At 36.8% G+C, this 26,449-nt stretch overlaps 1 protein-coding gene across 2 annotated transcripts; it reads right to left on the reverse strand.

The window, feature by feature from the left end:
• Positions 1 to 19,033: 19,033 nt before the first annotated feature.
• Positions 19,034 to 26,385, reverse strand: LOC122023954 (isopentenyl phosphate kinase-like). 2 transcript variants are annotated; one of them, XM_042582401.1, is made up of 12 exons: positions 26,206 to 26,381; positions 25,895 to 26,131; positions 22,989 to 23,086; positions 22,202 to 22,244; positions 21,240 to 21,301; positions 20,905 to 20,961; positions 20,542 to 20,577; positions 20,334 to 20,411; positions 20,090 to 20,156; positions 19,760 to 19,822; positions 19,554 to 19,657; positions 19,034 to 19,479 (listed from the first exon to the last, which is right to left on the reverse strand). In XM_042582401.1, exons 1-12 carry the CDS (start codon positions 26,300 to 26,302, stop codon positions 19,366 to 19,368), a joined length of 1,056 nt encoding a protein of 351 aa, XP_042438335.1. In that variant the 5' UTR covers positions 26,303 to 26,381; the 3' UTR covers positions 19,034 to 19,365. The 2 variants fall into 2 exon arrangements, with proteins under 2 accessions (XP_042438335.1, XP_042438336.1); XM_042582402.1 differs by lacking the exons at positions 19,034 to 19,479; positions 19,554 to 19,657; positions 19,760 to 19,822 and adding an exon at positions 19,847 to 19,989 and having other exon boundaries at positions 26,206 to 26,385.
• Between the last annotated feature and the right edge of the window lie 64 nt (positions 26,386 to 26,449).

Below are 26,449 nucleotides of genomic sequence, written 5' to 3' on the forward strand. Positions count from 1 at the left end.
CGAAGTAGGTGCAACACCACTCGAGTTCGTTTCTATTATCCTTTATTCCAGCACTACTAATCCAAGACTTAGTCTTGGAACACATTCTGTTTTTTTTTTGTTACATATTATAAATGGCCCAACAAGAGGGTTTCAGCACTGTACGCCCCCCGCTATTCTCCGGAGAGGATTTTGGCTACTGGAAGGGAAGAATGGAAACGTATCTAAAGATACAATTTGAAATATGGATGATCATAAAGACGGGACTGAAACTGCCAGTCGATGACGACGGCAAAACCACACCCTGCGAGAAGTGGGACGCTCCTATAATAAAAAAAGTAGAAGCCGACGCCAAAGCTACCTGCACCCTTCAGTGTGGTCTTACCAAGGAAGAACTCAATAGAGTTGGCCCGTTTGCCTCTGCAAAGGAGCTCTGGGAAAAGCTCATCGAACTCCACGAAGGCACTGATGACGCCAAGGTAAGTAAAAGAGATCTTTTACTTAATAAATTATATAATCTAAAAATGCAGGAAGGCGAAACGGCGAGTTCTCTTCACGCAAGAATACAAGACATCCTTAACTCTCTTCACGGAATTGGCCAGAAAATAGAAAATCGGGACGTAATAAGGTATGCCCTAAACTCGTTTCCAAGGAATACATTGTGGGCATCAATGGTAGATGCCTACAAAGTTTCCAAGGATCTATCCTCTTTAAAACTAGACGAACTTTTTTGTGAATTTGAACTTCATGAGCAGACTAATGCACAGCCAACCGAGAAAGGTATTGCGTTGGTTGCAGGTACAAGCCGAACCCGGGAACCGAGACCACGACGGAGAACCGAACCAGCATCAGAAACTGAACCAGACTCTGAGGATGAAGAAAATGACATTACAACCGAGCTGGTAAACCTCGTGAAGAAGCTCTACAAGACGAAAGGATTCGACAAAAGAGATCTAAAGAAGGCAGTAAAATCAAAGGAAGGCCCACAAAATACCAAGATGAAGTTTGAAGTTACATGCTACGGGTGTAACCAAAAGGGGCACATCAAATCCAACTGCCCTAACTTGAAGGAGGTCAAAAAGCAAAGAAGGAAAAAGGTCCTTAAGGCAATATGGGACGAATCTTCATCGGAGGACGACGACGACGAGCTTGAACAAACGAGTCTACTCGCATTAATGGCTCGGGACCAAGTCGTCGAATCCGGATGCGAGAGCGAGTCTGAGGCAGAGTCCGAGCAAAGCCACGGATCCGTATCCGTTTCCGAAGGACCAGACCCCGCTGTAAGTATCTCCCGGTTGAACACTTTAGTTAGCTATTTATTGCGCAAATTAGCTAAGTCAAACCTGAAGGTTAAGTCACTTCTAAAGGAAGTAAGTGTCCTTAAAGAAGTGGCTAACACCAAACCCTTACCTGACCAAAGTCAGATTTTCAACTCAAGTTCAAAAACGTGAGGAAGAAAATTCAAGTCTAACAAATCGGGTTAAAGATTTAGAAAATACCTTAGAACGGTTTACTTTGGGCTCCAAGAATTTGGACTTGATTCTTGGGACACAAAGAGCCGTCTACAACAGAACTGGGCTGGGATACAAAAGTAAATATAGATCTTATTTATCATTAATAAACAAACAAAGTGTTAAATCAGTCCAAGCATGGGTCTCCAAGTCTAACTTGGTCAATCAAGTTAGACCTGGCCAATACTGGGTTCCAAAGGATCAAATATACTACCTCGATAGACCATATCGAGGCCATGATCCAGGGGGAGCAAAACGAAAAACAATCCTAAAAATTTAAAATTCAAAATTCAAAATTAAAAATTAAATTCAAAATTCGAAATTTAAAATCAAAATTAAATTCAAAATTCAAAATTAAATTATCAATTCAAAACTCAAAATTAAAATCAAGTTAAGTTATTCAAGAGTCGAAATTAAGTTAACACTGAAAATAAAAATGGAGGATCCAGACTCGCTGGCACCCCCAACTAAACTACCCGGCAGGGTAATTAAACCTAATCTACCCGAAATGGGTAAAACAAGAGTAGATTACCCGGCAGGGTAATTAAGGTTAGATTAAAACGGGCTAGGTTTAACTTGACCCACAGTACTGGTGAAGTTTTTGGATGATAGTACGTTAGGGAAGCTTGGGCATCGCATGTCTAGGAAGATATGGCTTCGACCTGGTGCATTTGGCCAAGTGGAACTGACCGAAGCTACCCTTAAATGAATCCTGACTAGTTAGACCAAGGATTGGTATTAAGTTCAATGGGTAGGACTATTTGGAAAACCTCGAATGCATGGTTACTTTAATGAGCTCCTTGTGACTCACCATAGCCCAGAAGTTTATCCAAAGAATGCTTACTTGTTGAACCCAAAGCCAAACCTGAATCTAACACAAGTTAAACCAAAATCCTGAATTCAACAATAAATCATCTCACATCAATCATAGGATTCCCTGATTGAAAATTTAGATCGGGTGAGATGACTAAGTTTTTAAAACTCAATTTCAAAATTATTTTTAAAACTCAATTTCAAAATTATTTTTAAAACACAATTTCAAAATTATTCTTAAAACACAATTTCAAAATTATTTTTAAAACACAATTTCAAAATTATTTTTAAAACTCAATTTCAAAATTATTTTTAAAACTCAATTTCAAAATTATTTTTAAAACTCAATTTCAAAATTATTTTTAAAACTCAATTTCAAAATTATTTTTAAAACTCAATTTCAAAATTATTTTTAAAACTCAATTTCAAAATTATTTTAAAACTCAATTTCAAAATTATTTTTAAAACTCAATTTCAAAATTATTTTAAAACTCAATTTCAAAATTATTTTAAAACTCAATTTCAAAATTATTTTAAAACTCAACTTCAAAATTATTTTTAAACTCAATTTCAAAATTATTTTAAAACTCAATTTCAAAATTATTTTAAAACTCAACTTCAAAATTATTTTTAAACTCAATTTCAAAATTATTTTAAAACTCAATTTCAAAATTATTTTAAAACTCAACTTCAAAATTATTTTTAAACTCAATTTCAAAATTATTTTTAAACTCAATTTCAAAATTATTTTAAAACTCAATTTCAAAATTATTTTAAAACTCAATTTCAAAATTATTTTAAAACTCAATTTCAAAATAATTTTTAAACTCAATTTCAAAATTATTTTTAAACTCAATTTCAAAATTATTTTTAAAACTCAATTTCAAAATTATTTTAAAACTCAATTTCAAAATTATTTTTAAACACAATTTTAAAATTATTTTTAAAACTCAATTTCAAAATTATTTTTAAAACTCAATTTCAAAATTATTTTAAAACTCAATTTCAAAATTATTTTAAAACTCAACTTCAAAATTATTTTTAAACTCAATTTCAAAATTATTTTTAAAACTCAATTTCAAAATTATTTTAAAACTCAATTTCAAAATTATTTTAAAACTCATCTTCAAAATTATTTTTAAACTCAATTTCAAAATTATTTTTAAAACTCAATTTCAAAATTATTTTTAAAACTCAATTTCAAAATTATTTTAAAACTCAATTTCAAAATTATTTTACTCAACTTCAAAATTATTTTTTTTAATTTCAAAATTTCTTAAAAATTTTTTTCAAATTTAACTAACTTAAAAAAAAAAAAACGTGGAGCTTATCTAAGGCGCCTCCCATCGAAAGGAGGCGCCCTAGCAAGCGGCGGGAAAATTCCCGCCGCTTCATCTTAAGGCGCCTCGGATCAAACCAAGGCGCCTCCAACGTGTATAAGGCGCCTTAAACCTTGGTTCAAGGCGCCTTCAACACTTTATATCAAAACGAACAGAAGCTTTTCTGTTCGTTTTCTGCCGACGCCGAGCACACGATACTCGTGCGCCTTCTTCCCATCTAAGGCGCCCTCAACCGGTTTTTTTTTTCCTCTCTACGTGACAATGCCTCCTAGGTATACTCCTAATCCCTTTCAATCATATTTTACTTAGAATTTTTGCTTATTTCTATCAATTTTTTGGTCAAATCGTTAAAAATTAGGAAACGCCGACATGTTGACCTTAATCCAGCTAGAATTCCATCAGCAGATATCCGATTCCCAACTATACATCTTAGGGATACCTTTGCCAATTACACCTTTGAACCTATCAAACCTAGATATGTAAATAAGACTTTTTTTACCCAGTATTGTCAACCAACTATTCAAATGATAGAACACTATCAACTGGATCAATTGGTTTACTGCACCGATACAGTAAACCAGGAGTTATGTGCACAGTTTTATCACAACCTTGAGAGGGTTGATGATAATAGGTACAGCACTAGAGTCTCTGGCGTGGACATTGAGCTTACTCCCACTTTGCTACGCACCACCCTAGGACTTAGGGCTTCTGAGTCTACCTTTCTATGCTACCCCAGTAGGGATCTGCCATTTGGCGATCCTTACTCCCACATTACGTTAGATACTATCTATACGTATTTCCTTGGGGAAGCGAGACCTGCTGACTTGACTGAGGTCAGGTCAGTTACTCTTCGGGTTCAGGACTACGTGATGTATAGGGTCCTGACAGCATGTATTCTGCCGATCTCATCCCGGGATGTCCCGAAGATGAGATCTTCACACGCATCCTTCTTGTACGCCTTGTGTCATCGATTTGATATCGATATTGCCCTGCATATATTCCAGAACATTATCTGTGCATCTGGGACAGTCACTTCCAAGATAGTCCACATGCCCTATTGTCATATTCTGACACGCTTCTTTTCGACTATAGAGGGTATAGATGTGACCAGAGGAGCAGTCATTCCTCTTACTATATATGATGAGCTAGGATCCCGTAGTTGTAGACTAGCCAGTGCCGATATCACAGCTGATGGAGTTCTAGCATGGATAGGCCGACCACAGCAGGCAGCTGCCCCTATCGCTCCAGCAGCCGAGGATTTACCAGGCGAGGGAGAGGAGTGGGCTGATTTCTTAGCCGAGGATCTTTTCGCAGATCCCTCTCCGTCTGCCAGACCATCCACCTCAGCTGGACCTTCGACCTCTTCCTCACTCTCCGTCGAGGACAGACTTGCTCGACTCGAGGTCGAATCCATCCAGACACGACGGATAGTTCTCTCTATACGATCCGAGATGGCTGCCGGATTTACGTCCCTTCGTGACGAGATACGGCGACTAGGTCAGCCAGCACCTGAGCAGCCCCATGATCCTCCAGCTATTTCTCCGCGAGCAGATGACCCTGCTATTTGATATGATTCTGTTATGCATTGTTCTTTAGATTGTTGTCTCACTTGTTTAGACTTACTGGTAGTAATATATACTCATTTGCATGCTTATTCAGTTTCACAAAATCTGAGTTTAATTATCACTCATTCAAATTCTAGGAAAAACAGTTTTCAAAACTCCAATTTTGTTAGATTTTTTAAAAATTTGGATTTAGCTTAGGTTTTCCCCTAGATATCATGTACCTCTAGAATGAAGCCAGAGCATCTCACAAACACCTAGGTCTACCTTGCTTGTGTTTGAAAAACTTAGAATGGCGTGAGATGCATAGGGTACAGCCTGGACTCAGGAATGCTTATGTTTGTGCATCAATATGAGTCTGGGCGTTAAACACATCATAAATATTAATCAAGTCAAGTCTTCCAGCTCTAGCCAAATCTAACTGGACCAAATGGACTTAATTTGACTAACCATGTGAAAGCTACTGCCCTCTAGGCAATCAGCAAGTAGCTAAAGGTTAGACAGTTGGGAAAAGTGTGTTTCAATTTAAGCATGATTATACTTTACGGTTCTAATCAAATTACTTTACCTGATTATTTTAGGGCTCTGATACTTAATCAAATTAAACTTAATAATTTAATTTGACTCATGCTTGGACTAGAAAACAAACTCCTACTACTCCCTCTGTCCTAAAAATAAATATTTTGTTAATTTTCTTCAAAATGAGTATTCAAAACTCATTTACAGTTTTTTTTCAAATCTAGTAAACTTATTATAACATTTTAAAGTGACCTCAAATTTTATAACTTCTAAGCAAAACTTTTTATTGAAAACATTTTATTGAAAATTCAAATACTCATATTTTCAAACTTAGTTAATTTTAAGAATATGTTTACTAGACTTAGTTAGATTTTACTCTAAACTTAGCTATTTGGCAAAATACTTTCTCAATACAAATCATTTCAAAGAAGAATATATAGCTAACTATTTTCAAATTTGGCAAAATCCAAAATTCAAAAAGCTAAGTAGTTTTGCTAAGAAGAAAACTTATCTTTTTCCCTCTCTGAAAATTTTTCCTTCAGAAAAATACAAATCTACTTTCAAACTGGTTTATTTTTTTGATATATGGCAAAGGGGGAGAGTAGATTTAAAGTTAAAGGAAAAATCAAAGTATTTAATAAAAGCAGAGAGTAGGTAAATTAAAGTTAAATTCAAAGTATTTGATAAAAGGAGGGCTTTTATTAAGGGGGAGTCTAATATGTCAAAGTTCAAAGTTTCCAGCTTAACTGCTATTGCATTTGAAGTTCATTTTAAGCTTGGTTAACTTAATGCAGTTATTACATATGTTGTTTTTCTTAACTTTGAATTACGTGTTGCCATAATCAAAAAGGGGGAGATTGTTGGTGCGGGAAGCATCCGACGATCGAACCTAAGTTTTGATAATGGCAAAGGATTCAAAGTTAAGATGCTTTGTTATCTGACAGCTTTTGCTGAGTGTTTCAGGAAAGTCCTAACTGCGGTTAGGCAAGGTAAAACCCTAGGGGGTGGTAACCCTAGGTCATAGGGGGTGGTAACCCTATGCGGAAAGTCTTGGCAGGTCGAAGGCTTCAGGCAAAAGTCCTAGGGGGTGGTAACCCTAGGTGGAAAGTCCTGGTGTCGCGAAGCGGAAAGTCCGGAAGCTTCGAGTGCCGAGCAAAAGTCCAGTCGATCTGGAGGATCGTACTGGCAACAGGTAAATCTCCTGAGTGGAGTAGGTGAGGACGCGTTCCCCGTAGAGGGAACAGTAGGCGTCGGGTCGACCTAGGGTTTCCGGTAGGAAATCCGAAGTCAGACCCGGACAGTCCGGAGACTGTCATAACTTCATAGTCATACTATTATTTTGTGTTAACTCTGTGTTGCAGGTATTTTTGGATTAATATACTTGCAGGTACCAAAAATACAAAGAAGAACTCGGATGAACAGTGTCCGAGGCGCCTCCATGGGGCTTGGAGGCGCCTCGGGTGCGAGCCATGAAAAGGCCAGCGCAGCAGACTGGAGGCGCCTTGAACCGGAGGTTGGAGGCGCCTTGGATAGGCTGAAGGCGCCTTAGACCAGATAGAGTTCGACCAGGTCCGTGCTGATCCACACGAGTGACTCGGCTCGTTCAAGGCGCCTTGATGAACAGTGTAAGGCGCCTTGAACCCTCTTTATAAGGGGTCTCGACCAGCAGCTTAGAACAATGACGAACAAGCGATCCTTGTGCTGCGTGCTGCTCAATCAACGACCCTGAAGTGCTGTTACGAGTCCACGACGACCAGGAGCTTCGAGATTACGATTCTGTCGTCGGTAAACTTGTTTTTAATTACCGTACTGATTGTAAATCTTGTACTCTTTTTCGTACTTATAAGTGTTGCCCACCGAAAGCGATCAAGGATCGCGGGCCTTCGAGTAGGAGTCGACCTAGGCTCCGAACGAAGTAAAACTATCTGTGTCCTTCTGTGATTGCATTCGTTACTTCCGCTGCGTATATTTACTTTGATAGTCTTACGTTTCCGATACGATAAAAATAGCCGCGAGCGCTATTCACCCCCCCCCCCTCTAGCGCGATCTCGATCCAACAAAATAGTGTTGTTATGGTACTACTATAGTGTTGCTACGATACTACTATAGTAACTGTGAACAATATTTTTTCTATAGTATTTTATTACAGTAATAATCAATTGATGTGTTTTATAAGATGAAGTTTCAAAACTCTGCTGACTACAAATAGTCGACTGATGTCATTATTCTAGCGAATAAAATGTTCAAAACTCGATTACAAGATTTGATTGATTAGGTAACAGTCGACTGATGCTGAGATGGATGAACTCATTGAGCTGATAGGTCATAGCAATGTTCGAATCTATAGGAAAAAATTAGCCCAACCTAAAGACTATAAAAGAAGTGTTTTGAGGAGATTTTGAAGGTGCAACGACAGCGGTTTGGATTGCAAGAGGAGATGGGTGAATACCAATCTACAAATAAAATATTAGAGAGGGTTTGGCTTGCATATTTTCTATTTTCATTTTCTAAAAAACACGCATTTTCCTATTTCTTAGAAAATGACTTTTAGACATTTTCTACTTTTCTAGAAAATACTATCTCTTTTTTAGAAAATAGATGTAGAAAATATAAACCAAATACTATTTTTCAAAAAATGTGTATTTTCTAGAAAATGAAAATGAAAAACATACAAACTAAATGCTCTCTTAATTTCTCTTGCTAATAGCAAGGACACACAGTTAATATGAAAATAACTTCAACATAAAAGGAAGAGGTCTAATTTACTTACTCTGCATCTAGGAGGTTGCTACTACAAGATTATGAAAGGTTCCACTAAGATCTCCTTTTTCGAATACAAGTTGGAGGTAGAGAAATCCCTTACAATAGTTGAGTACAAGACTAAATGAAAGAATTGAAAGCAAGTGAATTAAATATGTGTGTTATCTAAACTTCAAGCTTCAATCCTCTATCTATTGGATTGAGACACGCTATAGGGGGAGGAGGGGGTGAATAGTGCTCGTGACTTTCACTTTTCGTATTCGAAAAACTTAACGAGTAAGTGCAGCGGAAATTAAAACAAACACAGAAGGACCCAAGTATTTTTACTTGGTTCGGAGCCTTGGGTGACTCCTACTCCAAGGCCCACGCTCGTTGAGTGTTTACTTTGGGCAACAACTATAATCGCGCAAAATTACAAGTACAAATAAAACAATAATTATTATACCGACAACAAAAATAATAAATTTGAAGCTCCTAGTCGTCGGAGTGTTGCTACAGCTATTCTAGATCGTCTCTTTAGCAGCACACGGAAGAAGGATTGCTTGGAATGTCTTGATACAAGCTGTTGGTCGAGACTGCCTTATAAAGGCTGTTGAGGGCGCCTTCAAGCCCCTTGAGGGCGCCTCCAATCTCCGAGTCAGCCGCACGTGGATAAGGCCTGACTTCTTCGCCACTTATCCTCTTGAAGGTGCCTCCATACTCCTTGAGGGTGCCTTCAAGGCTGTCCGAGGCGCCTCAAGCCTCCATGAGGGCGCCTCCAATTCCGCTGTGCAGACTCCTCAGCCTTGTACCCGAGGCGCCTCCAAGCTCCATGGAGGGCACCTCGGGTATTGTTCATCCGAGGTAAAATATGCTCCTTTGTCCTTGCAAGATATATTTGTCCCACAGATACCCTGCAACACAAAGTTAGCGCATAATAATGAATATAAAAAGGATGTTCGATAGTCACCGGACTGTCCAGTTCTGACTTCGGATTTCTGCTCGGAAGCCCTAGGTCGAACCGACGCCTACTGTTCCCTTAGCGAGGAACGCGTCCTCACCTACTCCACTCAGGAGAGTATATCTATTTACCAGTCTGGTCTTTCAGATCGACTGGACTTTTGCTCAACGCCCGACTCTTCAGGTCTTTCCGCTGGACGTCCGCTCCACAACCCGCCCAGACTTTTCACCTGGTTCGCGACACCAGGACTTTTCACCTAGGGTTACCGCCCCTTAGGACTTTTGCCCAAGCTTCGACCCGCGAAGACTTTCCGCCTAGGATTACTACCCCTTAAGACCTAGGGTTACCGCCCCTTAGGGTTTTTCACCTGTCTAACTGCAGCTAGGACTTTTGCCTAAGAAACCTTAGGGCTTTTCCTGCAATCACATTCAACTATATTAGATAACAAGACAACTTAACTTTGAATCCTTTGTTATTATCAAAACTCAGGTTCGATCGTCGGATGTTTCCCGCGCCAACAATCTCCCTCTTTTTGATTATGGCAACCGAAATTCAAAGTTAAGTAAAGATAATTCTATAAAGAACTTTTCAAGGAATACAAGCATAACAGAAAATAACAGTGCAAGTATAAGTGAATTTTAAATACAAGGCTCCCCCTTAGTTAAAGCTCGCTCCCCCTTAATTAAAGCTCTTCTTTTTAAAATTTTCATATACTTTTGTTTTTTTTTTTATATTTAAAATTTTCATATTTGAATTTTCATACTCTCCCCCTTTGTCATATATAAAAAAAAATCAGCAAAAATAGGGTATGAGAAGATGATCATAGGCCTTAGTTTGAAAAGTATACAACTAATAACTGTTTCAGCTTTTAACACTTAGCTTAAAACTTAGGCCTTAGACTTAGATTTAAAACTTTAGTTTTATAAAAACTTGGCTTTAAATAAAATTTGATAGAAAACATTTTGATAGAAAACATTTTGATAGAAAATATTTTGATAAAAACTTAGCTTTTAGAAAAAAATACTTAGAAAACCCTTTCCTTAAAAAATTTCAGAAACTAAGTTTGGAAGGAAGTTTTTATCTAAGTTTGTTGACTTTAGAAAAATTTAGTTTAAAAAATGTGAGAAAATATTTGATAAAATTTTTAGGATTTCAAAAACTAATTTTATTTGTAAAGTACTTAACTTAAATTTGAGAAGAAAAATAATGCTAAAATTTTTTTTTAAAGTCTTTTTCTAGTTAAAACCAAAGACATTCTAGCTGTTTTTAAAACAGAGAGTAAAGTCAATTTTGCTAAAGAAAAATTTAGTTTTGTAAAGTCCTAAAGTCTAAGCATGAGTAAAATACTTAGTTTCCTTAGCCAAATGTCTAACCATTAGTTACTAGCTGCTTATCTAAAAGGCAATAGCTTTCACTTGGTTAGTCAAGTTAAGTCAGTGATCCAGTTAGATTTGACTAAGATAGGATGACTTAGCTTGATTAATGTAAAATGGTATTTATTGCCCAGACTTATGTCGATGCACAGATATAAACATTCTTAAGTCCAGGCAGTATCTTATACATCTCACATCATTCTAAATAGTTTCATACACAAGCAAGTTAAATCTAGTGTGCTTGTGAGATTCTCTGGCTAAAATCTAGGGGTACATGATTTCTAGGGGGTAAATTTCTAGGCTAAATCCAAATTTTTTGAAAAACTAATAAAATTGGGATTTTGAAAACTATTTTTCTTGGAATTTTTAAAACAAACAACATAGTTTTTTGGAAAACAAAATAATAAAGGTAAATTTTATTCTACCAAGCATAAGTCCAGACAAACAAAAAGAGAGTTATCTACACAACAAGTAAGTGTAAGTCCAATAGCTACAATGTATGTCCAAAATATGATCAACTAGAAGGATCATCAGCTGGAGGAGGTGACAGAGGTCGTTCGGGTGCATGTAGTGCACGAAGAATCTCCTCTCGAAGAGTGGTCATCTCAGCCCGTAGTGTACAAAAACCGTCCGAGATGAGTTGTCGTGTCTGCACGGAAGACAGCTCGAGACAAGCGAGTCTATCCTCAATAGATAAGGAAGTGGAAGGCTAGGCTGACGTCGAGGGCTGTGATGGATCGAGAGGCTCTCCAAATATCTGAACATCCGTGAACTCAAATAACTCCTCCTGTCCCTTGGCTGGCTGAAAGTACTCGTCTGGGGATCGGCCGAACCCCTCGGCTAGAGCAGCTCCCTCGGTTGGAGCAACAGGCTCATCCTCGACTAGATCGGCTAGCGACGGCTCACCTCTCCATGCAAGGACCCCTTGAGTAGTGACGTCTATATATGCTAACCTAAGATGACTCTGGCCAATCTCATCATGTGGTGTAAGGTGGGCAACCGTCCCCTGAGTCATATCTATACCATCTATAGTCGAGAAGATATATGTCAAGACATGGTAGTAAGTCATGTGGACTACAAGGGGCGTAACGAGACTGGCCGCATGAATGATGTTATGAAAGATGTGTAATGCGATGTCTATATCTAAGTGATGACATAATGCATACAAAATAAGGAATGAGATGGACGCATCTTCAGGACATCCCGAGATGAGATAGGTAAAATGCATGCAATCAGGACTCTATACATAATGTAGTCCTGAACCCTAAGAGAGAGTGACCTAAAGTCAAAAACTCCAAGTGGTCTCTCCTCCCCCAAAAAATACATATAGAGTGTATCCAATGTAATGTGGGAGTAGGGCTCACCAAATGACAAATCCCTACTAGAATAGCACAAAAATGGACATGTAGAGGGTCTAAGACCTAGACTAGTACATAATAAGGTGGGGGTAAGCTGAAAATCCTTTCCATCAACTCTGGTGGAATAGGTCAGGTCATCAACCCTTTCAAGGTTGTTATAGAATTGAGCACATAAGTTCTAATTTACTGCATTACTGCAGTAAACCAACTTATCAAGCTGAAAATGCTCAATCATTTGGTACAAATATTGTCTATTAGGTAAGATTGTTTGATCGAAAAGAATTTAGATATTTCCACAATTACATGATATTGTCCACTTTGGGCCTAAGCCCTCATAATTTTGCTCTTGGGCTCTCCCCAAAAGGCCTCATGTCAATGGAGATATTTTTTCCTCTTATAAACTCATGATCTTTCCCATGTGTTTTCAATATGAGACTATGTTTGCAACCTTGCAACCCTAACAATCCCCCCTCAAATAAAGGACCATAGGCCTCCCACGTCCGATCCTCGACCCACCAGGTCTTCCTGCCCCCTCGGTCCACCCGACCTACTAGGACTTCCTGCCTGGTGTCTGGTCCTCTTGATCCAAACATAGAAGCCCCCATTTTCTTTGTTCAAGGTCAATATTGTACTCACATGGTTCAATCAGACCATAGCTCTTGTGCACAGTCGGCGATTAAACCTTCTGGCAATCCGGGCTCTGATATCAATTGTTGGATCGAAAAGAATTTAGATATCTCTACAATTACATGATATTGTCCACTTTGGACCTAAGCCCTCATGGTTTTGCTCTTGGGCTCTCCCCAAAAGGCCTCATGTCAATGGAGATATCTTTTCCTCTTATAAACCCATGATCTTTCCCATGTGTTTTCAATATGGGACTATGTTTGCAACCTTGCAACCCTAACAAAGATGACAAAGACTCCTTTTAGTGGACACAATGTAAGAGCTAATGATTTGTTAAGACTCATACATATTGATGTTTGTGGTCCTTTCAATATAGTATCTAGAGGAGGCTATCAATACTTCATTATTTTTACTAATGATTTTAGTATATATGGCTATGTGTATCTAATGAAACACAAGTACAGAATCCTTTGAAAAGTTCAAAGAATTCAATAATAAAATACAAAACTAACTTGGTAAGCACATTAGGATACTTGGATTATATCGAGGTGGGGAATATCTTAGCCAAGAGTTTCGTGACCATCTCGTTGAGTTTGGGATTATATCTCAACTCACTTCACCTGGAACACCACAGTGGAATGGTGTATTAGAGAGAAGAAATTATACTTTATTCGATATGGTATGATCAATGATGAGTCAAGCGGATCTTCCTACTTCTTTCTGGAGACTTGCTCTAGAAATGGCTGCTTTCACACTTAACCGCATTCCATCTAAATCCATCATAAAGATGTTGGATCGAAAAGAATTTAGATATCTCCATAATTACATGATATTATCCACTTTGGGTCTACGCCCTCATGGTTTTGCTCTTGGGCTCTACCCAAAATACCTCATACTAATGGAGATATCTTTTCTCTTATAAATCGATGATCTTTTCCATGTGTTTTCAATGTGGGACTATATTTGCAACCTTGCAACCCCAACAATCCCCCTTAAATAAAGGACCACAGGCTTCCCACGTCCGATCCTCAACCCACCAGGTCTTCCTGCCCCTCGGCCCACCCGACCTACTAGGACTTCCTTACCTAGACACAACTAGGACTTCTTGCCTGGTGTCTGGTCCTCTTGATCCGAACATAGGAGTCCCCACTTTCTTTGTTTGAGGTCAATATTGTACTCACATGGCTCAATCAGACCATATCTCTTGTGCACAGTCGACGATTAAACCTTCTGGTAGTCCGAGCTCTGATACCAATTGTAGGATTGAAAAGAATTTAGATATCTCCACAATTGCATGATATTGTCCACTTTGGGCCTAAGCCCTCATGGTTTTGCTCTTGGGCTCTACCCAAAATGCCTCATACCAATAGAGATATCTTTTCTCTTATAAACTCATGATCTTTCCCATGTGTTTTCAATGTGAGACTATGTTTGTAACTTTGCAACTCCAACAAAAGATACCATATATAATATGGATAGGGAAGAGTCTCAAGATGTCTTTTATGAAGATTTAGGGTTATAAGGCTTATGTTCGACATCAAGTCTCAAAGAATTTTGGACCCAAATTAGATAAGTGATATTTTATAGGATATCCCAAGGAAATGAAAAGATATTACTTTTATAATCCCACACAAGGCAAAGTGTTTATCAATAGAAATGGTATTTTTCTAGAAAGAGAATTTATTTCTAGAAGAGTCAGTGGAAGTAAAGTTGATATTGAGGAAATTTAAGATACACAAATTAGTACTAAGTCTTTGATGGTAATTGAACAAATACGACAAAGTGTTGTGGATCATAAATCTATTACACCATAAGAAGTTATAGAGCAATAACTTGTTTGAGCAGAACAAGCTCTACACAGATCTGATAGGACACATCATCATCCTAAGAGATATTCTTTTATCATGTCTAACCATGGTGATGTAATGTTTGTTGATCTCAATGAGCCTTCATCCTATCAAGAAGCTATAATGAGCCCGGATTCTAAAAAATGGCTAGAGGTCATGAGGTTCGAAATAGAATTCATATACACTAACCAAGTATAAACTTTGGTTGATCCACCGGAAAGGATCAAACCCATTAGGTGTAAGTGGATCTTTAAGAGAAAGACTAACATGGATGGTCATATGTATACCTATAAAGGGTAATTGGTAGCTAAAGGATTCAAGCAAATTCATGGTATAAACTATGATGAAACCTTTTCACTAGTTATAATGTTTAAATCTATTCAGATCATGCTTGCTATTGCAACTAACCATGATTATGAGATAGAGAAAATGGATGTCAAAATTATATTTCTGACTGGAACTCTACTCAAGGATGTGTATATGACACAACCTGAGGGTTTTGTAGATCCAAAAGATGTTGGAAAGGTATGTAAGTTGCAAAGGTCTATTTATGGTTTAAAGCAAGCTTCTAGAAGTTGGAATCTTCGATTCAATGATGCAATCAAGGTGTTTGGTTTTATTAAAAATGAAAATGAACCTTGTGTCTACAAAGGATTAGTGGGAGCACAGTCATCTTTCTCATCTTGTATGTAGATGACATACTTCTCATTAAAAATTATATCCCTATACTGCAGTCTGTCAAGACTTTGCTTAGGAGTTGTTTCTCAATGAAAGACTTAAGTGAAACAGCCTACATTTTAGGCATCAAGATCTATAGAGATAGATCTAACAGATTACTTGGTCTAAGTCAGAGTACATATATTGAGAAACATATAACAGATTACTTGATTTAACAGATTCCTTATATCCTTAATCAAGTAAATGAATCTTTCCTTAGAAGAGGGCCATTAGCCTACATTTTAGATCAAGTAAATGAACCTTATATCCTTAATTGTTTTGTCATGTTGAATTTTAAAAAGAGATTTCTACCGGTGTCACATAATGTGAATCTTTCAAAGGCTTAATGCCCCTCTTCTAAGGAAGAAGAGATCATATGGATTAGATTCCTTATGCATCTGTTATAGTGTCTATCATGTACGTCATGCTTTGTACTCACCCTAATGTCTCGTGTGCATTAAGCATGATGAGCATATACCAGTCAGATATAGGTGAAGGTCACTGAATAGTAGTTAAGAATATTCTTAAGTACTTGAAAAGTACAAAAAAATATTTCTTAATATTTAGAGGTGATGAGGAGCTCGCTATAAAGGGTTATAGAGATAAAAGCTTGCAAACTGATAAGGATAATTCCATATCATAGTCAGGGTATGTATTTTACTTAAATGGTGGTGCTGTGAGTTGGAATAGTTCAAAACAAGACACAGTTGTTGATTTTACTACAAAGGTCAAGTATATTACTGCTTTTGATGCAATAAAAGAGGTTGTTTGGATCAGAAAATTTATTACAGAGATTGGTGTAGTTCTTAGCATAGTGAACCCAATAGACCTCTATTGTGATAACAATATGACTATTGCACAGGCTAAGGAACTTAGATCTCATCAGCGATTCAAATATATACTGTGATGGTTCTATCTCATTTGAGAGATCATCGATAGAGGAGATATGAGGATATGTAGATTACCGACCAATACTAACATTACAGATCCTTTGACCAACACTTTGGTACAAAGGAAACATGATTATCACATTAGGCCACTGGGTATTAGATATTTTAGTGATTGGCATTAGTACTAGTGGGATATATTAGTATTAGCCATTAGAGTCAATTATGAGATGATTGACAAGGGAACTTTTGTATCATATGTCATTAATAAAAGACAAAATTTATGGTTATTATATTTACTTCAGCTATGTACCAGATGAATATGTATAATAATGTCCTATGGTAGTAAATTCTAGTTTACAGTATATTAATTAGTTAAATTAATAGTGGGAGGTTGTAGATATATATATAATACTACTCTTAACTATTCCTAAATAAGCATTAATATACAAGGGTAATATTAATGCGTTGAGACTAGTATGTAGGTCAATTGATGACTTAATCTCTCAAGTCATAGATATAAGATATTAAGTTGACACATGAGTATATATTAGAGAATATGTACTGAATTGATTGACCCATCATGAGAATGTTTCATGGATCATTATATGAGTATTATAAACATTTTCAGAGTGACTATTGGTATGAATAGTCCTTAGACTTGAAATCACTACGGTTCCCTACATAAGAGGTTATGTACATTGGCATCGACAACCGTCACCTGTAACAAGGTGGATTATAAAGTCGATCACTAGGTATGCAATAAATTATGCGGAGGGATGTGAGTAATGTAGATGGGATCTATCCCTTCCACATGATGGAAGTGATATCTGTGAGTCCCTTGATTAAGTAGGACTACTAAAATGCATGACCATACTTAAATAAGTCAATATGAGATATTGAGCTCATTTGGTTAAGTGAGTCTACTTAGAGATCAAGAAACACAAAGATTGATAAGAGGATAACACAATCTATACCTCATAAATCAATCTAAATATCGAGAATAGAATGGTTGAGTTATACAAGATAATAGATATAGAAAGATTAGGTCAACTCTCGACACTCTCGTCACTTGAATAGCAATGATACATTGCTAGATGTCGTTTATTACTTATGTATCTAAAATGGTTTTATAAATAGTGCCAACATTACAAGAACCTATTGGGTCACATATATAGAGAACATGTTGATTTAGAGATAGGTTTATTTTAGTTTGACTAAAATACTATGGACCTTAATATTAGTGGATTAATCCAAATGAATCCGGATTAGACTCAAATGAATTTGGATTAGACTCATTGGATTAATGGGTTAGACTCATTAGCTTATTATGTTAATGGCTTATTTGATTAATGGTTAATTCAATATATTAACATCCAACCCACTAAAGAGGATTAATGTCCATTAATAGAGATTAATAAAGTATTCATGAAAAGGGAGACCAAAGGGTAAAAACCTTTTGTATTCATTGGATAAGTACAAAAGCCATTTGCAATGAATTTTTGGAGAAGATCATTTTCTAGTCTTCTTCCTCTTCTTCTCTTGGTCGAATACCTTGTTGTTGCTAGCACAACGAAGGTTGTTATCTCCGAAGACTGAGTCTGTACAATGAATGAAGGATGTGTTCGTGTGGATACTAAGGAGGCGTGTCCACTCTGATCATGCTGAGATATACCGAATTAAAGTTGCTAATGAGATTGTACCATTCATGCAACAAAGGTAACAACTCGATCAAATATGTATTCTACATTCGCTTAGTCTCTGGAAGGATCAATTTTTTTCCACTACGTATATGTGTTATTTTATGCAAAAGATCCCTATAGTGATATCAGAGCCGCTTGTGAATGTATATGCATCGTTTTAGTTCTATTTTATATGTGATATAGATAACGAACATGTATTTATTATGATTTGTATGATTGTATTAGTATTTTTCTCTAGTATGAAATATTTTGTGTTGATCAAATAAAGGATTTTAGCATCTTCATATATAATATGAACGTGTGTTATAGTCCAATTGTCTTTGACAAATCTTTCATGACCTATAGTTTTCATAATGGTTGATGTGGTTGCGTCAATATGTTGGGAACAACTTGTGAAAAATTATTCACGAACTGTTGTGAACAGATTGTACAATATTTATCGCAAGTATATATTAGTATGTTATGAGGGAGGTCTCAAGTTTTTATTAACTAATTTGTTGAGTTAATAAAAAAATAAGTTTACTTTTGGGGCGTTGCCTCGACCCCCTATGAGGGGCGCTGCCTCCTTGACCCCTGTTTGCTAACAGGCTAGTGGGTACGCCATTAGGTTACAGCTCATGAATCGTTGTTTAGAATCATAATAAAATTTATATCATAGATCTATTAAGAATGATGTATGTCATGGTATATACTTATGTTCCCTTACCCCAATTTAGGGTTGTTCAATCGCATAAATAATTACACAATTATAAGAAGAGTTGCACAAGTTTAAATATTTTAAAATAGATGATGCCTAGTCTTGATCAATTTAAACTTTATCATCAATTAATTGTATCAATCCAAACATTAACTTAAACATGTTACTATAATAATTAGTTTTAAGTGATTGGATGTTTCTTTATATGTTTATTTTTAGAATAATATTATCAATTAAAATTCATATAAATGATCAGTTAGTCTACATTATTGTAACATTGGCAAGTTTTTGAAAGAAACATTCTAAAAATATATGAGGGGTAAACATTTTAAAATACCAAATTAATTTCATATGCCATCAAAAACTTAGATGCAACATAACAAAATAAATAGAAAGAAAATTAGAACAAACATATGACATCTCATTATTATTAAAATTATATGAAAAATGTTTAACAATGACACCATCGAATTCCAAGTAAAAAAATTTCAAGCATGACAAAAAAATGTATCAAAAATACATAAACCACAAGCTTTCTCACTTATTTCTTCCATATTTATGACAATTGAAACTTTAATATTGCAGTTTTGCATATACCACAAATTCGATTCGATTTCAAATGAACCGTGAAAGCTATTAGTTTATCCAGCCTATTCTTTAAATTATTGCAAGGAAACATGCTGTATGTTAACTAGCGAAGACAGGGCGAATCAAAGACTATGTTCTTCGGTGTCATGGATTTAAAGACTTGTGCTTGGAGGAGTAGATGACTGTTCCGAGCCAATCATCTGGAGCATCATCACCAACTTCTCCTCTTAGAGCTCTTAGAGAGTGGGGTGTTCCAGCCTACTAACCCGAAAGGATGCCTAAGATTAGTTTGAAATTGATGATTTGGAGTTCTTTTGTTGCATTCTTGTTACCTTTGTAATGTAGACATTGATTCCAAGCTTAGCTATCATTGCAGCTTCAGCTATTTTGGTCTCCATTCCACCAGTTGTATCATGGGCAGCGACTGTGATCTTAACTGCAAGTATTGCGTAGCTTAGGACTAGTGAGAAATTAGATACATGAAGAATGGAGCTATTGGTGTTTTTGATACACGATATTATCAGAAGTCTTAGCATACCTCCTAGTTTCTTAAGCTGTAGACAGGGCTTCATGATCGACCAAGTCCCGTCCTCATCTACAGCTGTTATGTCTATGTCAGATGGCTGGTACATATTACAACTGGAATATATTGAAGCAGTAAAAAGAGCTAATAGATTAGCGACAAAAGTAAACATGGTGCACTAGGGGAGGCTCCAGAAAAGCCTTCAAGCATTGCAATCTTGACGATATGCGTTTTAAAATATGTACCTGTTGGTTAACAAAAGTAGAACATTGATGCATAAGAAGCATGATTCATTCTTTGCATAACAGAAGATGAAAAATTGATGCATGGCAAATCAATCTTCACCTATTTTCCTGAGGAGAATGGCATCTGGGTCTGTTGGTGGGCGGTCATAAACTCCTAGAACATCTGTCTTCATGCTAATAGTAAGAGAGCAAGTGAACGGAATTCGAAGATTGTAATTTTCAAGAGAAAGATTGAAATCCATCTTGCTTCTTAGGCTATATTGTTTTATTTAAAAGTAGAGTTTAAAATGCTTGGGCAGTAAATAATAGACTAAACTCTTCTAAATGCAAGTTCTCAAGGATACAAGAAATACAACATAGTTGGGCATTAATTCATGCGAAAGATGGCGTATGATCACATCCCCACTAAGTATAGTGCAATCCTGAACAATTTAGACCTGCAGTCAGTTTGGATCAAAGAATAGGAAAAATGGCATTTCCCCCAAGACTAGAATTATCCTTTTTGCACACTCGATGCTATACGAAACTCAGCAAAGTTAGTGCTGAACTAACCAGTAACTCATCGAGTACAGCATCTCCATGCAAAATCTGTAAAAAAAGGTTAGTTAGAATTTGGGCCACTAGCTTGTTACTCTTTCATTTTTGCAAGTAAAACAAAAGCTATATTGCCTATGCATATACATAGATTTAAGAGAAGAAAACTTTGGCTATTGTCCTACCATCTAACATTTTCATTGGTTTTCAACTAATATTCAAATAATTTATACATCAAAGTTGAAGAAATAATACCTCCCTGATCCATGAAAAGTAATACAACTCACCTATGCTAATTTTTGTGTCCTCTCTTAATGGAGATAGCATATAGATTATAGTTTATGGAAGTACTGTAACAGAAATCAAATGTTGGTAGCTTACAGGGACAAAACCTGAATCAACTGCCTTAATGACATGAGAAACATCAGCTGAAGCGACCTGAAAAAAGATCAGCAGCATGAATGAAACTGGTAAAACATGTATGCTGAAATAAAGAACAGTATGCTACAAATAAATCCATAAAAGTAGCAGGGAATGCTAGTAAAAAGCAGAAATTATAAGCTGTGCCAGTAGAAATATTGAGGAAAGTATCAAGGAATAATGGTTTAGATTTTAAATTAAAATGATAATTCTTGGGCAGTAAATAATCAGCTAACTGTTAATTCAATACTTGAACTAAAATATAAATTATGACAATACTGTCGTAAGCTTCTAACATTTCTTCCATTTGTTGACCATCCACAAGAAAATGGTGGCATTCCAACAGATGGTATCCCTTCTGCAAGGAAAATAATGTATCATCAGTGCTGCGCCTCCATATAATAGATTAACTATGTAACTATGCACATATTAATGCAAGAAACATGACTCTTTCTGGAAGTGATTATAGATAAGAAAATTACATCACATACTATAGTCATTATATTTAAAAAAAAAATCAATAGTTGTATCTTTTTCATAAACATACAATAGAATACGATATTAATTTAATTTGCAGGCAAGCAGGCAAGCTCACTTATGTTGTATTTGTATCCTTTGCCAATGTGGTCACCACACTATTCTTCTATTTGAGGCAGGCTTATGCCCTGTATGTATTTTTTGCCGATGAGAAGGGGAGCCTTGGCGCAACGGTAAAGTTGTTGCCATGTGACCAAAAGGTCACGGATTCGAATCCTGAAAACAGCCTCTTGCAAAAAGCAGGGTAATGCTGCGTACAATGGATCTTTCCCCGAGACCCCGCATGGCGGGAGCTTCGTGCACCGGGCTGCCCTCTTTTTTTTTATGTATTTTTTGCCGATGTGACCACCACACTATTCACCTATTTGCTTTTATAAGATTAAGTCCTGAAATTTCTAACTCATTGTCCAAGATTAGATTAACTGGAGTTAATTAATTTTTCTTTTTATCATAGAAGTGAGAGTAGTTATAGATAGTCATGTTAGTACACATGACTCTGAAGCCACTATGAGCTTAAGAAATTAGCTTGATCCTAATAGATTGATGCTGCAACGCCCAGTAAATGTTGAATATAAGTTTTGGTAGGGAGCAATAAAATGTGTAAAATGTGTAGGTCATTGGGTTGAATATAAAAACTATCATAAATAATGATAAAATATTAGCAAAGGTCAAACATGATAGCACAGGGCATGCAACTCAGCATCCAAGAAAAAATGCATACCTCTGGCAAGGGCTCTCACAATTTCAAGATTGAGGGATGTCACCTGAATTAAGACAGATAAAAAATAGCAATTTATAGATGTATAATTAGAAACGTGAATATTGATATAAATATCCAGCCACAGAGTAATTCATATGCTCATATATTCTTGATTAAAGAAAATCAGTAGAAAGCAAATGTTGTATCTGTGTATTTCAATGACAACCAATATGGACTATTAAATGCATAAGCTTTTGAGAGTAGCCACTTAACATATATCTGAAAGAACCTACTATCAAAGTTGTCTTGGTCCAATGTGAAAAAACTCAAATGTTACCCATATTATGAGGAACAGATGAAAGTTGGTAGAAGTAACTTTCCTATGGTCTGAGAATCTCACCTTTCACCTTAAGATCGTACCTCTACTAACTTTCTTCAGTCTTTACTAATCAATTTCACAACTCAATCAAAACTCAAAGCTTGATCTCAACCAGGGCTCACATTGAACAGGTGAAGCATGACATGAATATTTCTAGCAGTCCCACTCATTCAGTTGAGCTATAACATCTAGCTAGTACACAAGGGGAATGGGGTGGGGGTGAGAAGGGGGCTTCCGATAGACTTTTTGAACATCTCTTATGAATGCATTTGTTCCATGTTGGCCAACAGTGGACAGGAACTAAACAGAGCATCATATATGATTCAGATTATTTGATGTTATCTTATAATAAAAATTACAAATATTAGAAAATGATAAAATTAGCTCAATTAGTTAACACTAAGAGGTGAAGAAAAAGATGAATCTTACTGAGATTCGTGTAGCCACAAAACCTGCCTTAACGAGCGGAAGATGTAATCCACCTTTATGCACACCAGATGTACTTGCTTGAAAGTGCCCAAATGACCCTAAAAAAGTTTTTTAAAAAATTAACACCGCGCAAATACAAAATTCTGAAAAATGCATGCAGAAAAGAATTTGAATTTTCAAGCACTAGACTTTAAACCTAGATAGTGAAACATTACTGAAAATTTTCATGTTTTCATCATCTACTGAAGCTGAAGGTGAATGAAGCAAGTCATCACTCAAAATGGCTTCAAAGGATTGATAGAGAATATAGAAGGGAGTAAACTCTTCAAAGGATTGATTATTGGGATGTGAAAGTGAAAATCCCATTTGTACCCAAGATTAAGGAGGCTTTATTCTGATACTCAAAATGGCTTTGTATAACTAGTCAAAGTTTTGATCTACCAAATCTTCGAATCACATTGCACAGAGTGACCAAACAGAAGCAAATCTACCACCCTCGTGATTCAATTGCAAATTTTGCTCGACTAGAAAGGAGGTTCACAGGACACTGTGAAGAACCTACAGATCCTGCTCACTATTGCTACTGAAAAGAAGAAAGTGCTAGAGATTATATTCAAAGGTTTTATTTGGAGGTTTGGTAATGTCTGATGTACTTTCAAAAGCTTTCCTGACTGTTGGTATGGCCTAAGTTAACATCAATTTGTATTTGAAATTCAAAGAATAGATTATTGGGATGTGAAAATCCCATTTGCACCCAAGATTAAGAAGGCTTCTATTCTCCACAACCTTCGACCTTTGACAATGGCACTCTATGAAGTATCCACTGATCTAATTGAGAGCTTAGTATGTTCCGATACTCAAAATGGTTTTGTAACTAGTCAATGTTTTGATCAACCAAGCTTTTCGGATCATTTTGCACAGAGTGACCAAACAGCAGCATCTCGACCACCCTCATGATTCAATAGCGAGTTTTGCTCGATTAGAAAGGAGGTTCACAAAACACTTTGAAGAACCTACAGATCTTGAACACTATTGCTACTGAAAAGAAGAAAGTGCCAGAGATTAGATTCAAAGATTTTATTTGGAGGTCTGGATAATGTCCGATGTACTTTCAAAAGTTTTCCTGACTATTGTCATGGCCTAAGCTAACAACATCAATTTGACTTTGAAATTCACCACAAGTCACTCTATAAAGGCCTCATTGGTTTAATCAGGCAAAAACTACAATAAAGGTGGAGAAAAGAGAAACTAGGTGCTATTAAAGCATCCATAAAGAGCCTTGAAAGGAGTACTTGTGTACTTGAAGGAAGGAACATGCTTCCAATTCTGCCAGAGCACAAGAACATAAGAATTGTCGATACTATCGAGATTGTGGCCACAAAATAAAAGAATATTGAAAACTGAGAGAGAGGAAATAAAAAAGCTGATCAAAAGAGGTCACTTGAAGAATGTTGTAGCCAAACCCAAGGAGGAATCTGAATCCTCAGATCCATTGAGAGGACATGTCAATATCATGAAGAATTTTGTAGCCAAACATAAAGAGCTTGATAATGATTAAATCTACCATGGAAGGCTCAGACAGGAGGAGCCACACCATCCGTAACCTTTCAAACTAGTCATAGTAAGACATCTCAACTCAGATAAGTTCTAACAAGACTTGAGCCACCTCGGACCAAAAGATACTACCCTTGGGCAAATTTCCAAGTATCAGCCTACCTCAAACTGAACCACAAGTCACATCGAAACACCTCAACAAAGATCGAGCCCAATTTCTAGTCTAGAACAAACTATAGCAGTCTTAACTGAATCTAACCAAGTCATTGATCTCATAGCATTCTCTAATTGTATTCTTACAACTACGTGCCCACATTGTAGTTCAAGCTTGATTACTATTAAACTGATAAAATTTGAAGATTACAGTTAATTGTTGTGTCCCTACCATAAAATATTGACGTTGTCTATGGGAACATATACTTAGGCATGGAATCAAGGAAAGAGGATAATAGACAAGGAGCAGATCCACTGAAAGCCCCAAGAAAAAGAACACACCAAAAATCAAGACAGAAAGATGAAAATAATCCCTTCTCCTCAGTAAGGAAAAGGAAAGTGTTTGAAATGGAGAGGTGATGGCAACATGGTCCAATCAGAAAAGATATGGAAAATTGTAAAAAAGAAAATGCAAGTGATGCACAGATACATCAATCCCAGCAGTGAACAATACAACAATACAAGGGGAAGAGAAATGAGCAAGAGAAGAGAAGACCGAGGCTATCAAGATCAAGAACTGTGATGGAAGAATACAAAAGGTAGCTATGAGTCTGAGGACAAGTCTCATCCATCTTAAGTGATGGAGAATGTTCATTCCACACTCAGAGTTCATCTAGGGGCAAGGAGCCTATCCATGAAAAGCAGTCTAAGCCAATGGAAACACGCACCAGACCAAAGATTTGGACTCCCTTCACCTTCAACCTCCAGGAGAAACCAATCCTGAGAGGATTCTAGGTGCTCAGTATGGACACCTAACAATGGATGAGTGCCCATCAGAGCACATACAGGCTTTTAATGCACAAATATCCTCATACTTAGTCTGGGTGCCCTCATCTACCAAGTCTTCCCAGCAAACCTTTGAGAAGTAGCACACTGGTGGTCTTACATATTCCACTCGACAATATCGACCTCTACAAGCTGCGCATTGCAGTCCCAACAACCCTCAGCGTGGTAGCACATTGTAGTCCGAGACTAATTATTGATAAAATTTCACAGGCAATTACTATCAGTTGTGTCCTGACCATATCAATTACTTATCATTTCTCTCCTAATACAAAACTGAGATTTTTCTATCCAAAATGCCAATTGACAATCTATCAGCTACATTAACACAAATAAATGGGGCTCTTCCAACTAACCTGCTCCATGGACAACAATGAAATTGCTAACCAAATCCAATGCTCGGCCATCTTTAAACTCTTCCGAAAAGGAAACGGCTGCATATCCCATCTGCGTGCTCCAGTCCATGGAAGGAACACTTCCTGGTGAAGAATTCGTGGAAGCGGCCATTGCTTCCCTCAGTTGAGCGCACACCGACTTCAGAGTTTCCACGTTTATGCTCTCCAGCTCATTCTTACAAGTGATCGCAGCACCGCCTACAAAGGAAAGTAAGAAACGAAGTAAAAGGGGGCAAAAAATCTAAAAAACGAGATTACAGAAAGATCTATACCGAGCTTTACGATGCATCGAAGAGGGGATTTGCAGCCTCTCTGGATCTGATCGGAAGGAAACGGCGCAGTTGCGATCTTCTTCTCTTCGTCTCCCATAACTTCCCTGAAGTTTGCGGAGATCTTCGAGACGAAGATTGTTCTACTGATTCGTATGGGAATTGGGAAGGGAATCTAATTTTTGAAATGCCCCTCCAAGTTTAGCAGAATTCTTAAAAGCATAATATTTTTAATATCAAAATACTT

Source organism: Zingiber officinale, chromosome 9B, assembly GCF_018446385.1.
Source record: "Zingiber officinale cultivar Zhangliang chromosome 9B, Zo_v1.1, whole genome shotgun sequence".
Lineage (NCBI taxonomy): Eukaryota > Viridiplantae > Streptophyta > Magnoliopsida > Zingiberales > Zingiberaceae > Zingiber > Zingiber officinale.

What these genes read in the sequence shown, in the direction of transcription:
- LOC122023954 (XM_042582401.1), bottom strand. Translation starts at nt 26,302, where the DNA reads ATGGGAGACGAAGAGAAGAAGATCGCAACTGCGCCGTTTCCTTCCGAT. An exon ending in CATTGTTGTCCATGGAGCAG is followed by an intron (nt 23,087 to 25,894) that starts GTTAGTTGGAAG and finishes AAACTTTTTTAG; the next exon opens with GGTCATTTGGGCACTTTCAA. An exon ending in TCAATGTCTACATTACAAAG is followed by an intron (nt 19,480 to 19,553) that starts GTAACAAGAATG and finishes TCGGGTTAGTAG; the next exon opens with GCTGGAACACCCCACTCTCT.